Consider the following 27,450-nt stretch of genomic DNA (forward strand, 5'->3'; position numbering starts at 1 on the left):
TAGGAAGAGAGACAAGTTACAAGGATTTCAGTAATACAGGAGAGAGTCCATGAGGACTTTAATGAAAATGGCAGCAGCAGGGGTGGATGTAAGTAAAGAAATTCTAGCAACATTAAGATCAAAGGGACAGGACTGTGTGATGGCTTAGAGGTGAGGAATAATAGGAAGGTAGTAGTCAGTCATGATTACTAGGTTATTTGGCTTGGACAATTGTGCCTGGGGGAATCTGCTTGTCCAGAGAAAGCTGTGCAATCAAACTACAGTATCTCCTCCATTCTTTAAATTCTTACACTTTTCTTCTCAGGCCTAAGGTAGAAACATTTAATTCAATCTCATGCCATTCAACTGATCCACACAATCTCAATTAACTACGAGTTGAAAAAGTTATTGATCAGTCACACAGAATTCTTGACAGCTAATACAATCTGAGTGTTTGGGTTAAAATGGAAAGATGAAAAATTAAGAGCCTCATTGCCAGTGTATCGTGATAATGATGATCCTCCAATTCTTTATCAGTTTACCTTGTGCTCTGACATGCCCAATGATCAGGTGTAAGAAGTCAAATTCTAAATGGCTTCCAAACTACTGTTAACATAAACTGTACCAATGTACGGTTTTCAAAATATTTTTTTTTTCAACGTTTTTTATTTATTTTTGGGACAGAGAGAGACAGAGCATGAACGGGGGAGGGTCAGAGAGAGAGGGAGACACAGAATCGGAAACAGGCTCCAGGCTCCGAGCCATCAGCCCAGAGCCTGACGCGGGGCTCGAACTCACGGACCGCAAGATCGTGACCTGGCTGAAGTCGGACGCTTAACCGACTGCGCCACCCAGGCGCCCCTCAAAATATTTTTAAAAACCTTAATCCTCATACAAATACACAATGAAAATAAAGGTGTGTATAACTTTTTAATAAGGGAACCAGAAACTTGATAAAGTCAGTTTAAAAGAAAATTTGAGTTAGGCAAAGCCTTCTTAGATAGAAGCATGAGCAACAAAAACAAAATAGACTGAATTTCATCAAATTTAAAAACATCTGTGCTCAAAGGACACCATCAAGAAAGTGAAACAACAACCCATAGAAAGGTAGGAAATGTTTATAAATCATATATCTGGTAAGCAATCTATATCTAGAATATATAGAAAACTAATACAGCTCAGTAATAAAAAGATTCAGTAATAAAATAATAAAATGCCTCAATAATAAAAATAATTAAAAACCGGTCAAAGAATCTGAATAGACACATCTTCAAAGAAGATACAGAAATGGCCAACAAGCATATGAAAAGATGCTCAACATCATTAGCCATTAGGAAAATGCAAATCAAAACCATAATGAGATACCATTTCATACCTGCTTGTATGGCTGTAATTAAAACAACAGAAAGATAATCAAAAAGACAAGTGTTGGTGAGGATATGGAGAAACTAGACCCTCACATAAGCCCTGCAGGCATGTAAAATGGTGCAGCTGCTTTGGTAAATAGTCTGGCAGCTCCTCAAAAAGTTAAATACAAAGTTAATACATATGACCTAGCAATCCCACTCCTAGGTACATGTGTAAGAGAAATGAAAACATACATTCAAACATTCATACATGAATGTTCACAGCAGCATTATTCATAGGGGTCAAAAAGTACAAACAACCCAAATGCCCACAGATGAAAGGAAAAATTAAAAAGTGGCATACCCATATAATGACATATTACTGGGGAATTAAAAAAGAATCAAGTATGAATACAAGTTACAACATGGATGAATCTTGAACACACTATGCTAAGTGAAAGGAGTCAGTCACAAAAGATCCATGATTATTTGATTCCATTGGTATGACACATCCAGAACCGGTAACTCAACAGAGACAAAAAGTTGTCTAGGAGTGGGGGACAGCTAAAGGATATAAGGTTTCTTTCTGGGGAGATGAAAATGTTCTAAAATTGATTTTGATGATGGTTGCACAATTCTGTGAGCATAACAAAAATCACTGAATTGTATACTTTAAATAGGTGAATTGTATGCCATGAAAATTGTACCTCTGCTGAAAGGGAGGGCCTACACTGGCCAACCCCATCTTGTTCTGTGTCCTTCACCTTGACCACGCCTCCTCCCCTTGAGTAACCTCCCGCTCACCTGCCTAACAGGACTCTGACCCTTCCCCAGCCAATCGGCTGAGGCCACAGCCATTACCTCACCAACTGCCCCTAGGCCCCAATAAAACCTTTGTCCTTTTGAAACTCGCTCTCTCTCCCAGGTATCTCACCGCTGTGTCGGTGCAGGTAGGGGATTGAGCTCGAGCTAGCTCGAATAAAGGCTCTTTTGCTTTTACATCGGACTCGGCTCCCTGGCGGTCTTTGGGGATCACGAATTCTGGGCATAACAGTGCAAAGCTGTTATTATGCATATATATGTATACTTATATCAATATATACAAATTAAATTTGAAAAACTAGTGTTACAATGTTCATGAAAAACAAAAAGGAATGAGATTGGTAAATTAGATACAAGTTTGTCCAATGTCCTACAAGGCAATAAAACTGTAACATTTGAAGCCTTATTTCCTACTAGAGAGAAAAGAAATAATCACTGCTATCATATTTCTGTATGTTAAGTTCTAAGTTGACAGAGTTGTAAAATATAGTAGTATAGATATAAATAAGTCAATCAAAGTTGTATTCCTCTAGGTTTGTTAGACAATGTCTTACATTACAGTAAATGTCACACAGTCATCTGTTGTCTTATTCCCTCATCTTTGATAATTTTTAACAAACTATTCTCAAGAGCAAACCACAATGATTTTGCATCCCAGTGTTGGTAAATAGAAAATGACAGGGTATTTCCTCCTGGCTAATTACATGGAAATAGATTATGTAAAAGTGAAGGGGGGGTGCCTGGGTGGCTCAGTTGGTTAAGCGTCTGACACTTAGGTTTAGGTGATGATCTCACAGTTCCTGGGATTGAGCTTGCCCAAAATTCTCTCTCCCTCTCTCTGCCCCTCCCTTGTGCTCTCTCTTTCTCTCAAAATAAAGAAATAAAACAAACAAACAAGCAAACTGAAGGAATCTCAGAACTATAAAGTCACAGGAAATCATTTGAAACAAAGGAAAACTTGACCAAGCAACTCTTAAAACTATTAGGATTTTTTTAAAACTACATGGAATTAGTAACTATAGGAATTATTAAAGAAAAAGTCTGAAAACTCTCACCTGATAATAGAATAAGTTATTATAGAAACTTTAAAAGATAAAATACTTGCAAGATGGAAGCAAAGATGCTACAAAAGTTGTTTGGAATTTACAAACCCAGTGAAAGAGGTGAGGCATTAATGAGACAGACTGACAAAGCTGAATGACAAACCTGTGATTAGTAATGACGGGCTCACAGAGCCAGCCAAATCATAGCTAAATTGCACAGCTAATGAGAAGAAAAGAAAAACCAACAGGACTAGGAAACAGACCAAGGTAATCCAATTTAAGAATCATCAGCCTACCAGAGTTCAAACAATTATTCAAGCAGAATAGAAACCTTACTTGAGAAAGGAATTAAAGACAATTTTCTGGATGCTCAAAAGAGACAATTATAATGCAGCTATCTTAGAGGAATGTGAAAAGCCATTTAGAGGAACTGTCATTGAAATGTCCCTGGGTTTCTATGTATTTTAAGCATGAAACACAAAAACAGAAAGATATGTTTTTTGAAAGAAAAAAAAAAAAAAGAGGATATTGTGTTCTATCACATATTGATTGAATCACCTGAGAACAGTCACTTAGATGGAGTCATATAAAGTCCTAAATGAAATATGTATCAGATCCCTCTGAAAAAGGATACATATGCCTTGAAAGTGAAAGACAGAAGCTGGCAAGTGACTGGCCCAAGGTACTAATTTTGCCAGAGGTTCCACCAAAGAATTTTTTTCTGCCACCAGAAGAGATAAAAAATGCAACCGGCAGCTAAGCAGTACAGGTAGGAAAGCAGTGAGTCAGAGACCAAAGGCACCTTGTCCTGACACTAAGAACCGTGGGGCAGGCACTTGTTTACTGATGACAGAGACAGGAATGAAATAATTGGTTGGTGAGTTCAGAACCTTCTGTTCTGGAGGTCAATGTAGCTATTTAAGGAGGTACAGAAACTGAAACAATTTATCAGTGAGCTAAAAATATCCACAAAGGGATCCCAGAAATTTTGAAAGCCAGGGAGAACTAAAAAGGACAAGTAGATTGCAACATTAATAAAAAGTGGGTTAAAGATGTCATGATTAATCAAACAACAACGTTTTTAAAAAGATAAGGTATAAACAATAATGTATAAGGCTCCAGACTACCTCGAAGAGATAAGCCAACACTCGAGGCTGGATATCATATGATTTCTGAAGGCAGAGTCAAGATTCTTTAATATAAATACATGACAGAAGTAAATAGAAACAATTGTGACATAATGTTTTTGTAAAAACGGATTAATCAAATTGGAAGTTATCTTTTTTGAAAGGGAAACTGTCTTTGAAAAAGAAGAAAATAAAGAAAAACATAAAAGGCAAAGCAAGTAGAAATGTATCAATTAAAACAAATTAGATAAATGAGTCAAATAAAGCAAAGATAACCGCCCGGCAGAGAAACAGAATCCAACAATGTGCTGTCCCTAAGATACAAGTAAGCCAAATGGGCAATAGGTCAAGGTTTAATTTAAGTTTTATTGTGTCTTTGCAAACACAAAAAGAGTGAAGGTTACTATTATGAAAATATTATATGTGAAAAGGTATATATAAAACTATAAAAATTTAATAACGGTGCATCTTAATGTTTTAACGTAATAGCAGCAATATATCCTGAAGAAAAGTTATGAAAATTGCCAAATATAATTATATCTGAAAGCCTTAGCAGGACACCACAGCTGACTGAACAGGTAAGGAATTAAAAACCTTTTCAATAAATCAGATCCCCTGATCAACATCACTTCTTAATCCAATATCTCTAAATCTCTTAAAGACAAATAGTGTGATAGAATTGCTCTATCTTAGCAAAAATCGTTCATTTCTGTTTTCCACTTTCAACCTCTCCACTGATTCTACAAATAGTTTTAATACTCAGTCAACCTCTATAGGCTTGGCGGTGCACTGTTCTGTAACATTTGCCATATAGGCCACTCAGTAGACATTTGCCATTGATCATAAGTGCTCAACAAAATACTTGCTGAAGAGCCAAATACATACCAATATGGGAACAGTAGCAATAAGCCTGGCAACACAGCACCACCCGCTGAAACAAATTCCAAATGTATGAATAGTAGTTTCCCCCCCACCCCCAGGATGGAATACAACCCTTCTTTCCTCAAAAGGCAAAGGCAAACTCTCATTTAAGACTATTTAAAACAATTGAATGAGTACCACGTTAAGTTAAAAAAAAATATGTTTACTGACCTTGTAAGAATGTAAGGCGAAAATGAAGCTGGATTATCCTGCTCTGAAAAGAGGGGCATAGATCCTCCCATTATCCACAGACGGAAGTACAAAACGACAATCACCTTCAAAGAAAAGGAGATTTGGTAAGAAAGTCATTGCTCGTTGGGCGTAAGCCCCACCTTTCTGGAGGACGCTTCCAGATGCTTTACAAATATTTTGTTTCATAATGAGCACTTCTATAAAATCCTAACACTCAAGATGAGTACGCAAGATGGGAACAGCTGGGTAAGGAGAAGAGTATAAACAATGAAGGTGTAGAGGGAGAGGCAAGCAAATTCTTAATTACAGCTGTCAGTAGCAAGCATTTATCAGCTGTTATCCACTGAGCTAAAGAGTTTCCATCTTCCCTGCGGCCTCACAGAACCTAGAGGTAGATGAGACAGCTGAGGCTTCCAGGTAATTTACCTAGGATCCCACAGTTAATAAACTGCAAGATCCAGGAGTTGAATCTATGTCTTGTCCAACCGCTTTCTTAACCGTTCCATTTGAACAGCCCCATGAAAGTTAATTTAAAATACAATAAACAATACTGCTGGGTTTTGGATAAACACATTTGAAGTGTTCCAACCCTCCAATGCCCTGAAGGAGAACATTCATGAAGGGTTATTTCTACAAATTCCGGGGCACAGCTTTTGTGTCACCCGCTGGAATTCTATCACTAAATGGTGCTATCCTGTTGCCAAGGTGAATAAGAAAGCCAGAAGGATAGACATTTCTGTGGGGAGGAGAGTTCGCCCAAACAGGCCTTCCAGATGCTTCTCATTTCAACAGGACCAATTACATTGTTTTTATTAAAGTCAGAGGAAAACCTTTGCTTGAATAAAAAAGCTAAAGGATTAATTTTGGAGGTAGTTAAGGCTGGATTTTTTTCCCCATGAATATCACTGACTTCCTTTATAAATATCTTTTATATAAATAACCTCAAATCTAAAATCCTAAAATAAAAGTATGGTGTCAGCCAAAAGCATAGCAACAGTAAACAATGCCTAGGCAGCCAATTAAAAATCGTCTTAACACTCGCAATGTCCTGCTCAAACTGAAGTTAAATTCTTACAGGCTTTATAATGGAAAATATCAACTACAAATGTAACAGCACAAGTATCCTGAAAGAATATAAATTCCCTAAAATACTATGAAGAGGAAAAAAGCCGTGATAATTAAACAAGAAGAGTAGGAAGATAAATAGTAGAAAGGGCTTTGATAATAAATTTTTAAAAGAACAAAGGGATTAATAATTTACAACTTTCATCACTCCAATGATGTCAGATTACTTGCATTCCCATACAATTCTAAGAAAATAAATCACTTCTGAAACCAGTGATGAATCATCCTAGCTCTGTGCAAAGATACTAGGGAACACTTTAGAGAAATGTTTTGTCCCTTTTGTTGAGACTGTCCAGTCAAGGCTCTCCACCTTCATTGAAATTTTCCATACTCTTCTTCCATAAACACGCTTTAGCATCAAGAAGAAAATCACATTAATTGGTGACATTACAATTCAAAGACTTTTTTGTAAGTTTCCTATCAAAATCTATCATAAATTTTGACAGAAATTTATGGGAGACAGCAGTGGCATAACAGACTGATCTCCTAATCATGAATTCTTGAATCCAAGAATGTAAGAAAATAATTATTGGGACTGTCACCAGAGATGGCCACCAAAAATTCCTGCCCCCTTTGCATGTACATTCTGCTCTTCTCATCAAGAATGAAGCCAACTGCCCCTCCTCTTAAATCTAAGTTGGTTTTGTGACTTGCATTGACCAAGACAATGTTGTAGAAAGTGCACTGCATCAGTTCTGGACCTCACCCTTGAGAGGTCCTGCAACTTTTGGCTCATTCTTTTAGAACCCAATTGACATGTTGTAAAAAAAAAAAAAAAAAGTCCTGGCTACACTGCTAGAGGGAGGTCACAGGGAGAGACTCTAGAGAAGGAGATACCACAGACAGACAACCTCACCCAGCTGACAGCTACAAGAACCTGCCTGTGCAACCCCAGTCAAAAATCATGATGAGCAATTAGAACCATCCAGCTAGATGCTGTCCAAGCTAAAGCATTCAGGGTAAATATATGTGGTTGTTGTTTTAAGCCACTAAGTTTGGGGGTGGTTTGTTTTGCAGCAATAGATAACTGATACAGCCAGGTTTGTGCTACTGAGACAATTCAGGATCAGCACCTTGAAAGGGACTCATAAAATACTATAATTCATCCGGTCTGTCTTTGAGTTACCATATTCCCAGAAGGCTTTCATACATACCTTCCAAGGCGTTGTAACATTTATGGCATGTAAACTCTTTGAGCCTAACATCATGTTGTTCGAATATATTGCTGATTCTATTAAATAATCTGGATCATGTCTCTGAGCCAAGTTAAAATAAAACACTTCTTATCAGATATTTCAGAAGCATATCTATACTTACATAAGTTATGACCAAAGTGGCCCTTTTTAAGAATGGCCTCATGGTAAGCAGGAAATTTCTATTGGTCCTTGCTGTCAAGTACCTGAAACAGGACAGAAAAAAAAAATTAAGTAAGTTTTAGAGTCCACCACACATAATGTTCTCCATTCAATGTGAACAGGTCATAGCTTGAGAAAAGACTAGAAAGGATCATAGCTAAGAGCATGGCTCCTGGTGTCAGACCACCTGGGTTTCAGTCCCACAGCTGCTTACTGTCTGGAAGGCCTGGAGCAAGTTTCTTAACTTCTTTGCACATCTGTTTTCCTCACTTATAAAAAGGGGGATAGTAGTAATATCTACTCCACAGAAAAGCTGTGGGCAAAAATGAAAGAATAAATGGAGCAGGACCTAGCACTGTTAGCTATCAATATTACTAGCCCATCTACCCAAATAACCCAGGCATTCTGGCAAATATAGGGTTACACTGGTCAAAGGGATGATCTTAAACAAATTAAGAGTTTAGCTATTTAATTTGAGAGACACTACATCTTCAACCTACAAAATATCTCACAAATATCTTACCCCTAAAAAAATAAAGGATGCCAAGGTTGCCCACGCTAAGAAATTTACCCAAGGTAACAAAGGTAGTCAGCATCAGTGGTGGGATCACAGCTCCCCAATATGCAGTGGGCAATTTTCTCACCTGCCTATGGCCTCTGGAACCAAACTAGGTTACAAGAATGTCAACTTCTAGAGGGGCAGGAAGTTATAAGGACTCTGCGTCTGCCACAGCTCACTCACTTGTACAAAGTAGGAGCTCCATATTTCCACATATAAGGCACATGATTGGCTGGTTTTAATAAAGACCATGAAAGGGAAGCCAAGAGAAAGTTATTAACAAACCCCAAGCAAAAACCTAAAGCAAGTCATTTCACCTACATGCAAATTTCTGTATTTTAATCTACAAAGTGAAGGAAACAAGTCAAATCGAATCATGTAATCCAGGAAGCAGTTCCCACCTCATCCTTATTTTCCCTACTCTTTTTCATTTTTTTCTTTTACCCTACTTAATCCAATTTCTCTTCAAAGTATTTCTTCCCAGAATCTCTTAAAATCTGCACTTGAATGAGGTCCCTTTACACAACGGGAATATTCCCATTATTCCCAATATCCCCAATATTCTATTGGAGAGAGATCCCTTTATAAGGCCTGAGTGGGTTACTATCACAAAAAAGCGTCTATCTTGACAACTGCTTATAAAACATATATGTCCAAATGGTACTGCAAGGAGGTACTATAATGTCACTCAGAAGTATGTCCTCTCTTCTTGCTTCCCTTTTCCTCTTCCTGGTTCAGAAACAGCTGTGGATCTGACCTTTCAAGTTTTTAATGAGTGGAGAAAATGAGGTGAGCCCAAAAAAAACCACTAGAGTCAGCTTTTAGCAAAATCTGGACTGGATCCATCCCCAAGCACTGCACTTAAACCTTGGCAAGGAGGACGGCCAGGGATACTGTCTGCTCTCACAACACAGGTGCATCACTAATGTCCCCAAAATAGGCTTAAGGGAGTCCACCACCTCCTGAATCTGTATACAAGATTTGTGTATGTTTTCATCTGTGCATTTCTCTGAAGCAAAATCCTTGGCTTTGATCTTTAGTGTCAACTGGATCTATGATTCCAAAAAGGTTAAAGCACTGGTAAGTGTCTTGTCTCAGCTCTGCCTCCACTATTACTATCATTTTCAGGATGACTCAACAAAGATCAACCTGGATATTTCTGCTGTTCCTTTACAGGATGTAATGTAAATGGCAGCAGGGAGGGAATAGCAATGCGGGAAGGAAAAAGGTGCTGGGGAGGCCTGAAATTGTGACACATATGAATGAAAAAGTGTTTCTTGGGTTGGTCTGCTCTTGGAAGCTTCATTTCTCAGGTTCCCTCTGTTGCTGCTTTATTTTAGCACAGTGTTAAAAGTCAGAAGTGGCTTCCTCTCTATAAAACAACAAACCGTAGGGTTTAGGGTGTTGTTTTTTTTTTCAATGTTAAACTTAGGCAAATTCCCAAATTCTGCATTTTGTTTCACTGAAAGCTCACTACAATGGTTATTTCAGGGAGTGATATTTATAAAGTGTCCCTTTGTTAAGAAATTTTTCCTCCCTGATAAATCTCATTTCCTTAAGAGGTTAAGCTCTTTCAGACATCAAATAATTTGTTCTTTAAGATGTAGTATCCCAAAGCAATGAAAGCCTAGAATGATACATACAGCACTGTTGAAAAATGACCTCTTTGAAGATTTCTATTTCTAGTTTCTGTCCAATATTAAAAGAGAAAATAAGCCAAAATGATATGGGCCCTTTTTTGGTAAACACTAGGTCAGAGGCTGAGATTCCTAAGCTCATACAGGAAGTACTCCAAGAGCTGAATTCTCTGTATCCCTTCCTCCTACCCAACTCACAATAAAATTAGATAGTGAAATTCTCCCCACTAATTTATGACATACGTATGGTCTGTAAAGTAGAATCAAACATCAACAACAAATAATGACAATATTATTATTAACATCATTAAAATGCGAAATAATTCATATGCCAGACACAAATCTAAGTGATTCAATTGTAATTATTTACTACTTACAACCATTCCGTGAGGAAAAATATTATAATTCCTTTTTTACAGAGAAAGAGACCAAAAAACTAGAAGTAATACTTAGCTATTCTATCAGATTCTCTCAGCTATTCATTTCAATCGCAAGCTTAAGTATCTATAAGTGCCTTATAAACAAAAGGCGCTATGCAAATACCACCACTGATAATGTTCAATTTCAGTCTCTGCTGTTTTCCCTGTGACCCAGAGAACGTTCCAACAACAAAATCAAACCACTGAGGAACCCTCTAAGATGGGAGCTAAGGGTTCTACTCCTGTGCTTCCAATTCATTGGTTATATGACTTGTAACAAGTCCACAAGGAGCTTTGTTTCCTTCTTTTATCAGCGAGAGTTGGACTTAAATGGTTTTAAAGTACTGTGATCCTTGGATGTTCTCACCAGCTGATGACATCATAAAGTGACAACTGAAGAAAAACAGAGAGAACCCTACTGAAAAATTTAAAAAGAAATGCCAAGGGATTAGGAGGAAGCAATTGTTAGTTCAAGTATGAGACTTGAGAGACCCTTCATAATCTGCAGTTGCACATGAAAAAAATATTTTAACATCAGTTTGGGGTGTTGGCATTATCACCTCTGCATTTTTAACAATTTCTGATTTTAGGCAAATAAAAGCAAAAGACCAAGATTATCCAAAGTAAATTCCCTAACCTGTGCTCCCCTACATCCTGTACTTTCTATTTTTCTGACATCAAATTTTCTATTAACATTTACCTTCTCAGTTGATTGCGTTCAAATATTCAGAGCTAAATGGGATTTCCTGAAGTTTTCCTCCATAGTTTGTCAGTCATCAAATCCCAGGGAGGTCCCAGCTGAGACCAGGACAACCAACCACCCTGGATCACCCACCATAATCTTCAGTGTTAAATAAATGCTCATTATTTCAAGCCACTGAACTTGGGTGACACAGAATTATTGTGTCAGTGGATAATTTATATAACACAATGATCAACACATGCTTACAGACCCAAACCGAGTTTTTAAAATATTTACCTGCCTCCACTCAACTTCCCCTCCCTCTCTCTCTCTCTTTTTTTTTTTTTTTTTTTTTTCTGTGTGTTCCTTATCCTCCAATGGTAGACCAGGGTGCAAAATAAGAATGCTCAGTTTGGGATATAGACAGCAAGCTGGAGGAGGAAAATCACGTGGATGGTACTATTTCCCTTAGCCTTAAATCCTGCTGGTTTAAATAAAATGTTATACTTTCCAGCCCTTCTAGGGATCTATAAAAATCTGTTTATTTTTGCCTTAATACCAGCTCCTGTGGCAGACATCTCAGATACAAAGAGTTGCTACTTTTTAACATTATCCCAATAAATTATAAACTGCTTGAAGGGGAGCAGAATACATGACCCTAAAATTCACCACTTTGGCATGTGGATTATTTTAAGCTGAAGACAATCAAGACCCAGCAGACTCCAGAAAATCTTTTATTTCTCCCTTAGAGAGGGGGCCTTCCTCAGAGAGAAAGCTATACCAGAGAACTGAAAGACCTATCTGTCCGAAAGAGCAAATATGTAATTACCAAACATCTGCTCTTCCTATTGTCTTGTGAATTACCCTTCTCCTCTTCAAAGTGTCAGGCTCCTATCCAATTCCTTAACTCAGGAAGGCAAGTAAGCCTCGACTGCCTGACTTGCCTGTGGGTCTCAAATTTTTATAGGGCTCCCACATATATGAAATGAAATTTGTTTTCTCCTGTTAATCTATTTTATGCCAACTTAATTATTAGAGCAAAGAAGCTAGAAGGGTAGAAGGAAAATTTTTCCTCCCATTAAGCTATATACAAAATTCCTTCTAGAACACCAGTCATACTAATTTAATTTATCTTGTTCATTCAAGGTAATAAAGGAGATTAATAAAGAGTCATATACTACAACCAATTGTTGTTGTTTTTTTTAAATTAAATTCAGAGCTCTATTTTTTTTTTATAAATTTTTTTTTTTTAACGTTTATTTATTTTTGAGACAGAGAGAGACAGAGCATGAACGGGGGAGGGTCACAGAGAGAGGGAGACACAGAATCTGAAACAGGCTCCAGGCTCTGAGCTGTCAGCTCAGAGCCCAATGCAGGGCTCGAACCCACGGACCGTGAGATCATGACCTGAGCCGAAGTTGGATGCTTAACCAACCGAGCCACCCAGGCGGCCCAATTCAGAGCTCTTTAAAATAGGAATTCAGGAATGTGCTTCCATTTGAAACACAAGTAAAATGGGTTTTTGTTTTTGTTTTTTTTTACTTGACCAAAGTAACAAAGACAAGGCTCACATTAGAAAAGATTATCAGATTAACAAAACAACAAAAAGAAACTTATGTGTCTTTGGGTTCTTCTTTAATGCACTCTCCTTGAACCCATAAAGTGCCTCATCTAAATCTTAAATAACCAAAGGCATTCTGAAGAGGAGTGAAACAACCTTTGATGTGTCCTTTGATATTCAAATGCAGAGTCTGAAGGAAAGGAGCTAACATTTCTAAGAAGATAAGATGCATTTCTCAGTTCCATCTATTCAAAAACCCCAATTGACCTTCAATACCCCATTCTGTGGCTGTGGTAAAGTTTCTTCCAGAAATTTTAAACTCTAACCTCTGTGTTATATACAAAGTAATACGTGGAAATAAAGACAAAGAAGACATAAGGGAATATCATTTCAGTTCTCTTAACCATTCTGAAAATCAAAGTTAAAACTGGAAGGGATCAGAATGGCTCAGGGCGTTTTAGGGAGAAAAAAATGAAGTCCAGAAACTAATTTGCATAAGATCAGGGTCTTTAGGTATCAAAAATCAATGAGTTTAGGCTTTATTAATTAAACTTAGGGTCTCCTTTATAGTCCTTCTAAAATGAATTTAGTCTCCAACTACATTTAGTCTCTGACCCCAATTTTTATTTCTTCTACATGTAACAGCAAAAATTCAGTTCTGATGGTATCATCCTGGTCTGTCATTAACAGTCCCAGAAAAGTTTCAATTCATTCATAATAGAGAATACTTAATGCACTGAATATGTGCCATTCACTGTGCTATGCACCTTTTTTGTTTCATGCAATCCCACACTAGCCCATGAGCCATGCTCGTCTCCATCTTGTGAATGAGGCTGAAGGAAAAACTTCTTCAGGATCTTGCAGCTGGCAAGTGGCAGAGGTGAGATACAAATCTAAATCTGAAGCATCCACTACTCACTATAGCCATGTAAGTAAAATACAGCTGGTTTATTTAGCACACTTTCAACATAGATTATTTACTAAGTGCATTTCTGCATGTAAACAACACAATGACTTCTACTTAAAAATGATCCTCTGCATCTTCAACCATTCTACAAGTCTACAATGAAATTTTGAGTACAGGTTTTTTCATACAAATGAATGAACTGAGGCAGTGCATAATCTTTAAAGGGTCTTTCATGAAGACCCTTTATGTCCTTAAAGGTGAATGCATGTAGTGGTTACTGCAGGTTGAAATGCAAGCTCCATGTACTGTGGGCTGATTCAGAAATTCTAAATGAGAAAAGATGGCCAAAAGGAGAGTGTGAAGAGCTCTGCAGGTGTCACTGCACTGTGAAACAATCAGCCAGCCAGCCCACAGAGACAAGTGGCAAGCAGGAACAGAGAGTTAAGACAGAAAAGGATGCCCCAAAAGAGTGACAATGAAGCTGACACCTGAGGAAGATGAGAAGTGAATTAGGTGAGGAGAGAAGGAATATGATACGTATACAGATGCCTAGGATTGAGAGAGGGCAAGCAAAATGAAGAAAATCAAAGTTCATTCTAGCTGCAGGATCTAATACTGGCAGAGTGGTGACAGACAGGGAGGCTGCAGAGGCAGGCAGGGGCACTTCATCGTTGACCCTCACATGCCACTGTGGAGTTCAGACTTTATTCTAACAGCAGTGAGCAGCCCGTGAAGGGCTTCACATCGTGATGACCCAATCTGATTTCTGTCAGAAACTGACACTATATGATGTTGCTACAGCAACCACTCTGTGGTCCATAACAAAGAGCAAAGGGCCCAGCAGTCCCAATGGGGGAATGGTAGGCAGCAGCGATTCTGGAAGTTTCTGAGATATCAGATTCAGATATGAGAGGTTCTAGTCTAAGTAGGTAGGCTTTATGGTAGGGATAAGTAAGAAAGTATGTGTTATTACATTTATTTAGCAGTCTAATTTACTGTTAAGTCTTTTCTTAATGTATTTCAATTATGTGTTAATTGGCCATTAATTTGGCATCTATAAAAACTTTCTACTAACCAGAATATTAAATTGCCAAAATAAAAACGCATTACAAGAATATACATATTATGCATCTGTATGGCATTTTCTATGTCAAAGGGCTTTTCAGTCCAGTCTAACATTTAATCCTTGAAAGATCCATATGTGGTTGGCAGAATAGAGAATACCATCCCCATATATCTAGACCTAGTGAGCAGTGGATCCTGAACCAGGATGTTTTATGGCCAATTCCATGCCTTTTGGCTGTGAGTTTTCCCTTATTTCTACCAGTCCAAAATTCTTGCACATGACAGACTCTAAGGAACCCATGCAAATGAAATCACTGCTACTTGCAATACACATTGGTGTGGGTACACAAGTAAACTTTTGCACAAAGAAGATTACAAACAGCCAATGATACCATAATCATATTTTTCTGAACCTCTTATTGGAATATACGGGCTGATAAATTCAAATACAATTCAGCTAGTGAAAAAGAGTATTTGGTATTGGGACTGTCCTGGTAAACCAAGGAAACACATTTTCTGTTAACAATGACAACAATAAAATAGCTGACGTTGAGTAAATGCCTATGGTACCCAAGCACAGTTCCTATGTATAAATCCTTAGCACAATCCTAGAAGATGTGCACTATTAATAGCTTCATTTTACCAATGGGGAAACCAAACTATTAATGGTCAAGAAACTTGCCCCAAGCTCCCATAGGTAATAAGGAAGGAGAGACAGAATGTCAATCTAGCTTATACCCTTAATCACCAATGCTCTGCCAGCTCTCACATCGTTGCCAACTAAATCTCTGTTTTCACTTTCCCTTTGCTTGGATTTCAAACACCACTCTGATGTACAAACATGTCAATAACACATGTTTAAAAGGATAATAATTCAGGATACCATACACACCTGATCAATTTAGAAAATTAACAAAAAGCCTTCTGCAACTTTATCTCTATGAAAAATGACAAGCTATTCCAACAGTAATATTTAATTGGCAAAATATTGGGCACTGAGTTAGGTCCTATAAACAACACATCAAAGAAATAAAAGCAGACATTTAACACTTAAATAATAGCTAACACTGAATGTACACCATGGGCCAGAAACTGTCCTAACCACTTATATTAGCTCTTTCAGCACAAACAACAACAAACTATGAAGCAAGTGGGGTTTTTTTTATGCCTTTTTATTTATTTTTGAGAGGGAGAGACACACACACATACAGAGCAGGGGAGGGGCAGAGAGAGAGGGAGACACAGAATCCGAAGCAGGCTCCAGGCTCTGAGCTGTCAGCACAGAGCCCGATGCGGGGCTCGAACTTATGAACCGTGAGATTATGACCTGAGCCGAAGTCGGACACCCAACTGACTGAGTCACCCAGGCACCCCTGAAGCAGGTGTTATTTCCATCTCATTTTATGGAAGGGGAAGCTTGGGGTGCCTGGGTGGCTCAGTCGGCTAAGTGGCTGACTTCAGCTCAGGTCATGATCTCACGGTTCGTGAGTTCGAGCCCCACAGTGGGCTCAGTGCTGACAGCTCAGAGCCTGGAGTCTGCTTCGGATTCTGTGTCTGCGTCTCTCTCGGCCCTTCCCCTGCTCATGCTCTGTGTCTCAAAAATAAACATCAAAAAAAATTTTATAGAAGGGGAAGCTGAAGCATAACGAAGTGAATGAACTTGCCTGGGGCCACAAAGCCAGTAAGGAACAGAACTGAGAATTGGACTCATGCATTTTGCTTCCTGAGCCTGTTGCCCAACACTCCACCACATGGCCTTTCTGGACTTGCTGTCCTGCCCCAAGGACAGACGCACACAATAAAGGATGAAAAGAGATCTGGAAGGTAAGAAGTCAGCATGGGCTGGAAAAGGAGAGGAAGCTGTGGGGAACACGTGAGATATGACCTGGGTCTGGAGGGACAGAGAAGATGGAAGAGCGGGGGAGGTAAGAGGGGCCCAGAGGAGAGGTGCCCAGGAAGCTGCAGAGGGACCGGGAGTGAGCACACCGCCCAGGACAACGACGCTCCCTGCAAACACAGCGCAGCAGCCCCTCTCCTGTATCTGGTGCACCCTCAGTGTGTCAGAGTCAAGTGTCTGCAATGTAAATAAGGAAATGTGAAAGTGGAACTTTCGAAACCATGGCGGCTTGAACAATAGTAGAATATCCCCATATATAATTGATGTCATTTCCATCTCCCTTTTACTCAGCCACAAAAATGGGCAAGGGATCTCACCCAGGCAGCTCCCTCTCCCCTAAGCCTTCCCCAGTCCTTACCCGGCATCAAGCTTGTCACTTGGGCTCTTTTGGTACCTGGAGCAGGACTGTGTCTCCCCATGGTCCCTTCTGTGACCTCCTCCTTAGGTGTTTCAAACCTTAGAGTCAACACCCAGGACATAAATTGGGCCACCATACCAGCAGGGTTGGGGGTCATCCTATGCTGCAGCTCTCCTGATCTCTCTTGCACTTGTTACATCCATGTAAAACGCAGGCCAGGTCAGCCCAGCTGGGACTCTATCCCACTTTTACACTTGTAAGTGGGTGAGTAACTTAGGTTAGGGTGTGTGCTACAGATGCAGACAGCTTAGATTTTAGACATGCGGCAGAAGAAGTCTCAAACCTTTACGAAGCCACTTTCTCCAATCCAATTCCAAGACAGGGCCGTCAGGCACATGCCCTGAAGCAACTTGCAAAAACAGACAGTAAACCCTGAAGCTCTGTAATACACTTGGTTTCGTGTACAGAGTTCGTGCAGAGGCCAAGGAGGACATTTGGCAGCCTGGGCTTCCTGCAGACACGGGCTCCTCCTGAAATAGATCACCTCCCTGCAGCCAAGGCCATGTGCGGTCAAGATAGGTGGCCTAAGAAAACACAGCACCACTCACAGGGAGGTAAGCAATGTTGATGCCAAAGAGAAACCTTTTCTTGGTCCAAACAAATTCATCCAGAGAACAGCCCATTTCCCTGGCCCCACGCCCTAATGCCATTTAGAGGGAAGGTCAGAGGGCTGACTGTCACAGCTGCAAAGGCTAGAAAGTGGGGACTGGTCATTCCTGCACAATCTTGGCAAACACCTTTAAAATTCACATTTCCTCCAAGAATCTAACTTTAGGGAGACTCAAGTTTTATTTCACTTGGAACTCTTTTTTATGCTGAGGACAATTACGCTACATTCTTTTAAGGTTTAATTCTAGGCACTTTGGTTTTAAATTCCAGCGCTCATACGTGTTGAAAGCGCCAAAGATTTCAGAGTAGAAATAAGAATCACAGTGGCTCTTAGCACAGAATATACATAACATGGGAACAATCATTATTCAGGTAACTGTCATGGTTTTAATGTTTGTGTAAAATGTTTACCAGTATTGCGGAAGTTAGGGATACATAATAATGAAGTCTATTTTTTTTTTTCAAATACATGCTTCTTTTGGTTATATCATTTTTAAAAACTTTCTCTTGATTTACCTGTAGACCTGAGTCTCATTTTAAAACATAACATAAAAAGCTATAGTAGGAAAGTTGCCAAAGGAACTAGAAATTTCAGTCCCAGTCATATTTTTCATATATATACTCATATCCAATTATATTTGTTTATATTTTTCAAAGTAAACATTAGAAAAAATGTAATAATGTCAGTTTGCTAGGTCTTAATTATCTCTGGGTATGATGCCTTGGTTGCCAGAGGGATCTCTAAAATAGCCTCTCAACAAACTGAGGGTTGATGGGCGGTGGGAGGGAGGGGAGGGTGGGTGATGGGTATTGAAGAGGGCATCTTTTGGGATGAACACTGGGTGTTGTATGGAAACTAATTTGACAATAAATTTCATATAATAAAAAAATAAAATAAAATAAAATAAAATAAAATAAAATAAAATAGTCTCTCATTCCAAGCAGCTCTCAAAATATGGTGCTCGTGCTATAGGGGCAGCCCAGGTGTGGTGAAGCAACCACAGGCTGTGGGGTCACACAGAATCCTGGCTCTGTCAGTCACCATCTGGAAGACTCGGCAACCCCTTTAGCCCTCTGGGGTCTCAGGGACCTCAGCCATAAAGTGGTCATCATAATTTCTCCCTTACAAGTTCATCAAAAGGATTTCCTTTTTTTTTTTTTAATGTTTATTTATTTTTGAGTAAGAGCGAGACAGTATAAGAGGAGAAGGGGCAGAAAGAGACAGAGGATTGGAAGCGGACTCCACACTGACAGCAGTGAGCCCAATATGGGCTCAAACTCACCAACGGTGAGATCATGACCCGAGCTGAAGTCGGAGGCTCAACTGAGCCACCCAGGCGACACTTGTTGAGCAGATTTCAATGAGACAAAGTGTGTAAGTGGCTCATCACAGCACCCAGAACACAAAGGCACCCAAAGTAGCCACTACTGGTGCAGCGATCACACCTCAAATGAAAATTCTAAAACCCTATGGGCTGTATTTCATGGCCACGCACAGAAAAAGGAAGGAATCAGTGAATTCAGCTAGGTAAGTACAGAAAAAAAGACTCATCTCCCTCAAATTCCACCAGCTCCATCCTTCCCAAAAGGAGAAGGGAGAGAACAAAATATTTTCCTAGAAGACTATGCTATAATTTAACTTTTAACATTCTCATTCACTGGTTTCCTCTAATTCAGTTTGGATACTGAAACCAGATACCCAAATGTGTTGTGTAGGTTGTGCCCACACGAGGTAGGCAGCCAGGTGGAACAGAGGTGGCCTGCAAGGGCTGAAATCCAGTGCATGTGCCCTTCGACAACCCATGAACCCTCGCGCCGGCTGCATCCGCCCTAAGGAGGTGGCAGCCTTTTCCGAATCCTCCCAAAAGAGCAAAAGGTGCCCTCAACTCAAACATCATGCACCTGCCATGCCACATACTCACAGCTTTTTTGACTTCATATAAATATCCGCTATTGGCCAGCAGCAGCCTGGATGCTTTTCTTTAATACCCATTAAACAGCTTCATTGTCCTAATGACTTTCACAGCAACTTGCTAAATATAGTGTTTCCATTTTCTTTGCAGCCAATTTTATTTTCTCACGGACATACTATCACAGTGCTGCTATATTTCCAGTCACCAAACCCAGTGCAAAGTAACTTAATGTTAACTAACATCCGTTTCTGTATTAATTTGGCTGAGTTTCCCTTGCCCACTCCCCATGGTATTTGATACTGTAGGAATCTCACTCATCATACCAAATTTTAAAAATTCTTAAATCATAGAAGTCTTAACACTGTCTTTACAATCCCCAGCAGTATCAGGGCCAGATGTGGGACTGTCAAACACATTTTTACTGTCCTAAACTGAACTCAAGCCAAACCGAATCCTTTGAAATTTTCCAGTCTACGTACAGTTTCCAGATTCTAGAGGTTTTATACACGAGACTGAATTGTCAGCAGGGTAACCAAGCAGTCCAGTGTTCCTATTACTAAGGAGCTTGCCGGAACCTGGGACTTCCAGTGATGACATTAAGAAAATCCTGGGAGAGGACACCTGGGTGGCTCAGTCAGTTAAGCATCTGACTTCAGCTCAGGTCATGATCTCACAGCTTGTGAGTTCAGGCCCCACATCGGGCTCTGTGCTGACAGCCCAGAGTCTGGAACCTGCTTCCGATTCTGTGTCTCCCTCTCTCTCTCTCTCTCAATCTCTCTGCCCCTCCCGGCTCACACTCTGTCTCTCTCTCTCTCTCTCTCTCAAAAAATAAATAAACATTAAAAAAAAATTTTTTTTTAAAAGAAAGTCCTGGGAAAACCAGAGTGAGCTGGTCATCATCTAGCAGGTTAGCAGGGCACAGTAGAATTAATTGCTATCAACCAAACCATTCGTTTTGCAAAATCTCAAAGAAAATAATTGGTTTCTTTCTCTTGCCTTGGGCAGCCACACCCACATGCGTGTATACACACGTACATACATACACACACACACACACCCCTCTACCACCACCACATATACCCTCTTACCCATGACATGATTCCTTATAAATAAGAGTTCAATCAAAAACAAGTCTTTCTCTGGTGGAAGATATTTACTAATTGACTGATCTGGTTAATTCTGAAAATATGAGAACTAGAATTTTCTCACCCACACTTTCCAGCTGTCAGATAAATCTTTACTACTTGGATAAGCCAATATAGGCTATTCTTTATAGTGGCATTTTATTACAGTAACAAAAGGAAAGGGAGGCAGCAAGAAACAAGAATTTAAAATTTCTTTTAATGTTTACTTGAGAGAGAAAGAGAGAGAGAGAGAGACAGTGTGAGCAGGGGAGGGGCAGAGAGAGAGAGAGAGAGACATAGAATCTGCTGACAGGCTCTGAGCTGTCAGCACAGAGCCCAACACGGGGCTCAAACCCACAAACCCACAAACCATGCCCTGAGCCAAAGTCAGAAACTTAATTGACTGATTCACCCAGGCATCCCAGAAACAAGGGCTTAATAACCACTAAGACTATACAGAATTCACTACATATGCAATCAATGGAACTGTAATGACTTTATTTACTAGACTATAAAGCTGCCTGGTTGATTACAGTAGAGTTGATATTTTAAGCGCTAAATTCAAATCAAACTTATACCAGTAATTAAAAGGAATTTAACAGTCTTGATTTTAAAATGCATCATATCCATAAATGACAGACACAGTAATACCTAAAATGATCAATCTTAGTTGTAAACAAACAGAACCAAACATTCAAGCAAATCTCAAGGTCCAAAATCTCGTGTCCTGTAATTCTGATATTTCTCTCTTTATACTCTGCGTTATGTAAACATCACAAATTCATCTTTATTTTTAAATACCAGTGATACTTAATTTAAAAGTTTATGAAAGTTTTTCTCTACTTATATGCCCCTCTTTTTTTATTGTCTTTTCCTTGTATGCAAGGTTTAGTGATGACAGAATTATTTAAAGTCATTCCCATTGTCTTTAAACACTAAGGTTTCAATTTCCTGGGCCCTATTACTAAAAACACCATATTAAATAGAGCTAAAAGCAGAGTTTTCCACCGTTCAGTGATCTCCTACTCAAGTAGAAGAACCACATTATGAATATTAAGGGAATACTTTAGACTGACAAAAACAACAGACGTTCATCATGAAGAAAACAAACTCCAGAAGAATCTATTTTGACACATCTCTTGCCCAAGTAAGAAACCGTGGTCCCTCTGCCATGGTCACTCAGTGATTTGTTTCTAGGGGTCCCATCTACACTCTACCTCCAAGCCAAATAGGCTAATTCCAGGAGTAACAAACCAGGCACAGCCTCTCTTCAAGATGTGGCAGCCGGTGAAATTCTATTAGGCAGGTGATTAAGAATCATGCTTGATCGCAATTTCTCTAACAAGCACTTTATGAGAAACCGATAGAAAGTGGGTACCCCCAGGTGGTCAACTGAAGCGTGTCCCAGACATGTGGATGGATGCCTTAAGCGAGGCCTCACCAGTGTGGACAGCTGGGGAATCATTAAGTCCTGACAGAGCTGGCTGGTATGCTACAGTGAACGAAAAAGAAGAACATCTTGTCCTCATATAATATGATTTGGTTGAGAACTAAAATAAGACAATTCACATGAGGCCCTTCTGGTCCTTTGTGAGAAAAGAGGTACAGGCAGGGAAACATACCCATCTGCCTAAAATCATTTACCGTTCCAGAACCCTTAGGATTTTTCAGGTCCACCTTCAAGAAAACAGCATAAAAATATTAACTGACATCTAATTTTGTTATGTTCTTCTTTCTTAGCTAGTTCAATCTAATGGATTTCAGGATCAAGGTTATTGCAAATAAAAGGAAAATCAAATTTGCAGCATGAATAACCCCTCTCCTGCATGGCTGTTTTGCACACTGGATTGTTTTTGTTTTCGTTTCTTTGTATTTACACCATATCTGCACAGTATCAATGAGCCTATTCTCTGATAGACACTTACCTTGCAATTACTTCAATATACATAAAATGGGCCCTTAAAATACTCAGAGGACCACAAGCAATCCAAATAAGGTAGGTGAATTAATAATCCATATTGGATGAGCCATTTTTACAGGAGATGATTTAATTTTTTCATTTGCTAAAGACAACCACTTCTATCATTATACTATTCGACAATCTTAATAAACTAATATGTCTGCCATATTCAGAAACTCATCTCCTGAACAACTTCCTCTATTGGTTATACATACAAAAATCAGAGATGAACAGGGGCACCTGGGTGGCTCAGTCCGTTAAGCGGCCGACTTCAGCTCAGGTCATGATCTCGCGGTCCGTGAGTTCGAGCCCCGCGTCGGGCTCTGTGCTGACAGCTCAGAGCCTGGAGCCTGTTTCAGATTCTGTGTCTCCCTCTCTCTGACCCTCCCCCGTTCATGCTCTGTCTCTCTCTGTCTCAAAAATAAATAAATGTTAAAAAAAAAATTTTAAATCAGAGATGAACAAAAATTGCTTATGAGCGACGAAAACTGATGTTTCCAACTCCCAGTCATCCAGGTTTCATCCCTGAAGCAAAATCAAACTAGGCAGAAATGTTGCCACAGAGAAGTACACTGTCACAGCGACTGGCTTGCTGTTCCCCAGATCCTGTTTACTCTTCTTCCTGAGCACATAACTTCTCTGCTTCACTGACAGTTAGAAACGACCACATGACTGAGTTCCAGCCAGAGGAAGGTGAGCGGGAATAACAGTCACAACTTCCAAGTCTGGCCCTTATCATCTTCCTGCATTGAAGCACCTCGGCATTTTCCTCTCCCTACTTCATGTAGCAAGCCCAGAAGCTGAAGTCACTGCTTGAAGATACAGAGTCACCAATGGAGGGAACCTGGGTTTCTGAATCACAGTGTGGAGGTAACCTGCCCACCAATCAAGAACATGTAGTTCAGACTTAATGTGAGGAAGAAATAAACTTCTATCACATGTAAGCCATGTTCGTGGCTGGTGTTATCTCACCAAAGAGAGATGCCAGTAGCAAGAAGTGGCATCTAAAAGCAAGGAGAGATCTACAAATTCATCTTTGGAAACAAATCTGAGAGATTCTAAGCAATTTATGTAAGGAACATTAGTGTCTCACTATTTACAAACACATACTAAGTTTTTGACAACTATAACAGAATACATTGTTGGCATGGGCTCTCCGTGAGACAGACAAAATGGTCGACTTCTCATGGGAGTGAAAATTTGTGTAACCCCATGGACTTTTTTCTGAATAGCAGTTTGGCACCATGCAGCCAAGCCTAAAACACCTTTGGTAATCACACTCAAATCAGAAATGCACAGAATGAATTATGTTCACATCAGTGAAAAACTGGGAACAACCTAAATATCTAATTATAGGGGAATAATTAAATAAATGTTACCATCTCCAAACATTGGAATAACACCATTTAATCATTTGAGATTATATTTAAAGAATACTTATGTATTTATTATTTTTGAAAGAGACAAAGAGTGCAAGCCGGGTAAGGGACAGAGGGAAAGAGGAAGAGAGAGAGAGAGGGAGAGAGAAAATCTTAATTTTTTAAGCAGGCTCCACACTCCAGCACGGAAGTCAACACAGGGCTTGATCCTATTACCCTGGGATTATGACCTGAGTCAAATCGAGATGGATGCTCAACCAACTGAGCCACCCAGGCACCCCTAAAAGAATATTTAAAGATATGTATAAACACTCATACATTATTAAATAAATATAAAAGAAGACGATCAAGAAGTACACACAATATGAATGAATCCAGTTAAAGTGTGTGTAAAAGACTGGTGAGCTATGCACCTGTTACTGATCGCATGTTTGTATCCCTCTACTGAATTCACGTGTTGGAATTCTAGTCCCTAGTGTGATGGTGTTTGGAGATGAGGCCTTTGAAAGGTGATTCGGTCATGAGAGTGGAGCCTTCACGGTGGGATTGGTGCCTTTAGAAGAAGACACAGGAAAGAGCTTCCTCCATGCTTTCTGTCATGTGAGAATACAATGAGAAGGTGGCAGTCTGCAAATCAGGAAGTCAATGCTCATATCTGCCAGCACCTTGATCTTGGACTTCCCAGACCCAGAACTGTGAGAAATAAGTATCTGTTGGTTAAACCACCTAGTCTAGGGTAGTTTGCTAGAGCAGCCGAGTAGATTAAGGCAGTGCCAAAACACTAATTGTGGTTACCCTTGGGTATTGATATTAGGCATGCCTTTTCATGTCTTCTTCATAATTTTCTGTAGTTTGGAATTTTTCAGCAGTTAACATAAAATACTTTTATAATCAGAAAAAAGGCAATCAATTCCATTATTTAAAGATTTTTTTAAGGAAAGTTAAAAATAAGAAAAGAGGGGCGCCTGGGTGGCTCAGTCAGTTAAGCATCTGACTCTCGATTTCGGCTCAGGTCATGATCTCATGGTTCATGGGTTCGTGCCCCACATCGGGTTCCACACTAACAGTGTGCTTGGGACACTGAGACAGCCTGCTTGGGATTCTTTCTCTCCCTCTTTCTCTGTCCCTCCCCCTGCTCGTCTCTCTCTCTCTCTCTCTCTCTCTCAAAATAAAGAAATACACTTAAAAAAAAATAAGAAAAGATATGAGCGCCTGGGTGGCTCAGTTGGTTGAGTATCTGATTCTGGATTTTGGCTCAGGGAAAAGATATGGGCACCTGGGTGGCTCAGCAGGTTAAGCGTCTGACTCTTAATTTTGGCCCAGGTCATGATCTCACAGTTTGTGGGATTGAGCATTGCACTGGGCTTTGCGCTGACAGCATGGAGCCTGCTTGGGATTCTCTCTCTTCTGTCCCTCTCCCACCCACTCACGGCATGCCTGTGTTCTCTCTAAAATAAAACAAAATAAAATAAATAAAATAAAATAATAAGCTAGAATCTTTAAAGAACTGAAGGCCAAAGAGAAGACAAAAGGAAATCCTTTGGGCCATCTCAGTGATTCTTAAGGAGCTAACTATTATAACAGTTGCTCAATAAGCAATGTTTATAATGATGATCCTAATATACTAGGGTCTAGGATACATTATTCAGTTAAAAAAACAGCAGAAAAGTATATATTATATGCTAACATTTATCTAAGGTGGGAGGATGGGGGGTATATTTTAAATTAAAGCTAACACTAGAGATGAGAAGGAAAAGGAGGAAGAGAAGGAAAAAAGAAGAAAGGACTACCTATAGGTGAAGTGAGGTGTCAGGGCAGGAAGGATTGGGACAGGCCTCTCTGAGTACACCTTATTTTGCAGATTTAGAAGCAGTGTTTATAGGGTTATAAAACAAATTAAATCCAAGAAAAAAAAATCCTTCAAAATCAAAAGCAACATGAAACAAACAAGTCAAAACTACACAAAAAGGAACTATATCAAGTAAGTTTAAAACACGGGAATTTTACTGTATATACCTAGTATTATACACTTTAAAAGCAAAAAGCATTGTAAAAAATTCACAAACTACTTTTAATAATCATACTGTTTCTGGTAATGTTGGTATTGTTATTTTGAGACTGTTACATGAGTAACATAGGATAAAAAGGACAAAACAAATATGTAATTATACCTGTGTTGTTAGGAACCAGAATTTTCAGTGGCAGCAAGAGAGAGACGTACCATCAATGAGATTAGGTAAACATCCTTGTAGTTCCAAATTTCAGCTGAAAGTGTTGGCTAGGGTGCAATGGGAAGTTACCCAAATAAGAGGGTTGCAAGCCATCAGGAGAAAGGAGGAGGGGAAAGGACAAAAGCAGGGAAAGGACGTTTGCAAAACCAAAAGTTCCAGCCAAGGAGTAGCTCAACTAGGTGTTTCTCCTGAGAGCCCCCTGCTAGGTGTGTTTCACCTAGAGTGACTTACATGAGCCAGTTTGAGCCGGACTGGAGCTGGGGACCTGTGCAGTAGCCCCCCTGAGTTCCTGAAGTTACCTTTAGTCCATTATAAAACTAAGACCCACCCCTATGGGTGGGGTTTTCTGCCATTTTTTGAACATGGATACATGCACTAGCATGCTGACATCCTAGCATGCACAACTGAGCCCAATTGTTTATGCAAGCTCCCTGCCCCCATGCCCCACACACTCAATAAAAGCTTCCTGTACTAACCCCATGGGGAGACAGTGCTTCTGAGACAAAGAAACTGAAGGGACCCCATAAGAGACTGCTTTTCTGGCTCCTTTAATTACTTCTATTCTTGCTAGGACCTATACCCCTGCCTTACACACACCTTATAGAACAGATAATGCATGTCCTCCTTGTAAAGGTCAAGGTGTTAATACTTCTTTAGAGTCTTCCAGCACAATAGATAACATCTAAGGAGTGATCAGGCAGGGTCTCTGGAATGTTTTCCAAGACAGCTGACTCACCAAGACCCCCTGGATCTTGGGCTTAAGTGACTTAGAGAGGTCACCTTAACACTCATCTTTGTTCTTGGATGCCTGAGAAGATAAGTGCACTGGACCACAATCCTCAATAAAACCCCAGACCCCAAGCAAAGTCAAGACTCACTCGCCTTTCTTTTCCCAGATGCTCCTTCTGTATCTGCCCTCCATGCCTTCAACAAACTGCTCTCACTTCCTCTTCACTCACATTTGATTTCTATTCTGCCTGAAGCAAAGGACCCTCTTCTCCTTGGACCCAGTCAGCCTGCATCACTTTGAGACCTATCTCCCTGTCCCCTTACTTGCAACAATAATAACAAGTTCTTTGCTTTCAACATTTCCTTGAATTGTGTTCAATTTGATGCACCCCAACCAGAAAACCACCCTGAGTTCAATTAAAAGAATCAGAATGAACTCATTACCTGTTT

General features: G+C 39.7%; 1 protein-coding gene across 1 annotated transcript in view; it reads right to left on the reverse strand.

The window, feature by feature from the left end:
• The window catches only part of TMTC1 (transmembrane O-mannosyltransferase targeting cadherins 1), a 275,658-nt gene that overhangs the window by 147,422 nt on the left and 100,786 nt on the right, over positions 1-27,450 (reverse strand). Inside the window, exons 6-7 of the mRNA XM_007098851.2 lie at positions 7,873-7,954; positions 5,410-5,513 (exon numbers count right to left, since the gene is read on the reverse strand). Of these exons, the coding sequence (XP_007098913.2) occupies positions 5,410-5,513; positions 7,873-7,954 (186 nt within the window). The remainder of the gene's footprint in view (positions 1-5,409; positions 5,514-7,872; positions 7,955-27,450) is intronic.

The sequence above is a fragment of the Panthera tigris genome, chromosome B4 (genome assembly GCF_018350195.1).
Source record: "Panthera tigris isolate Pti1 chromosome B4, P.tigris_Pti1_mat1.1, whole genome shotgun sequence".
Classification (NCBI taxonomy): Eukaryota; Metazoa; Chordata; class Mammalia; order Carnivora; family Felidae; genus Panthera; species Panthera tigris.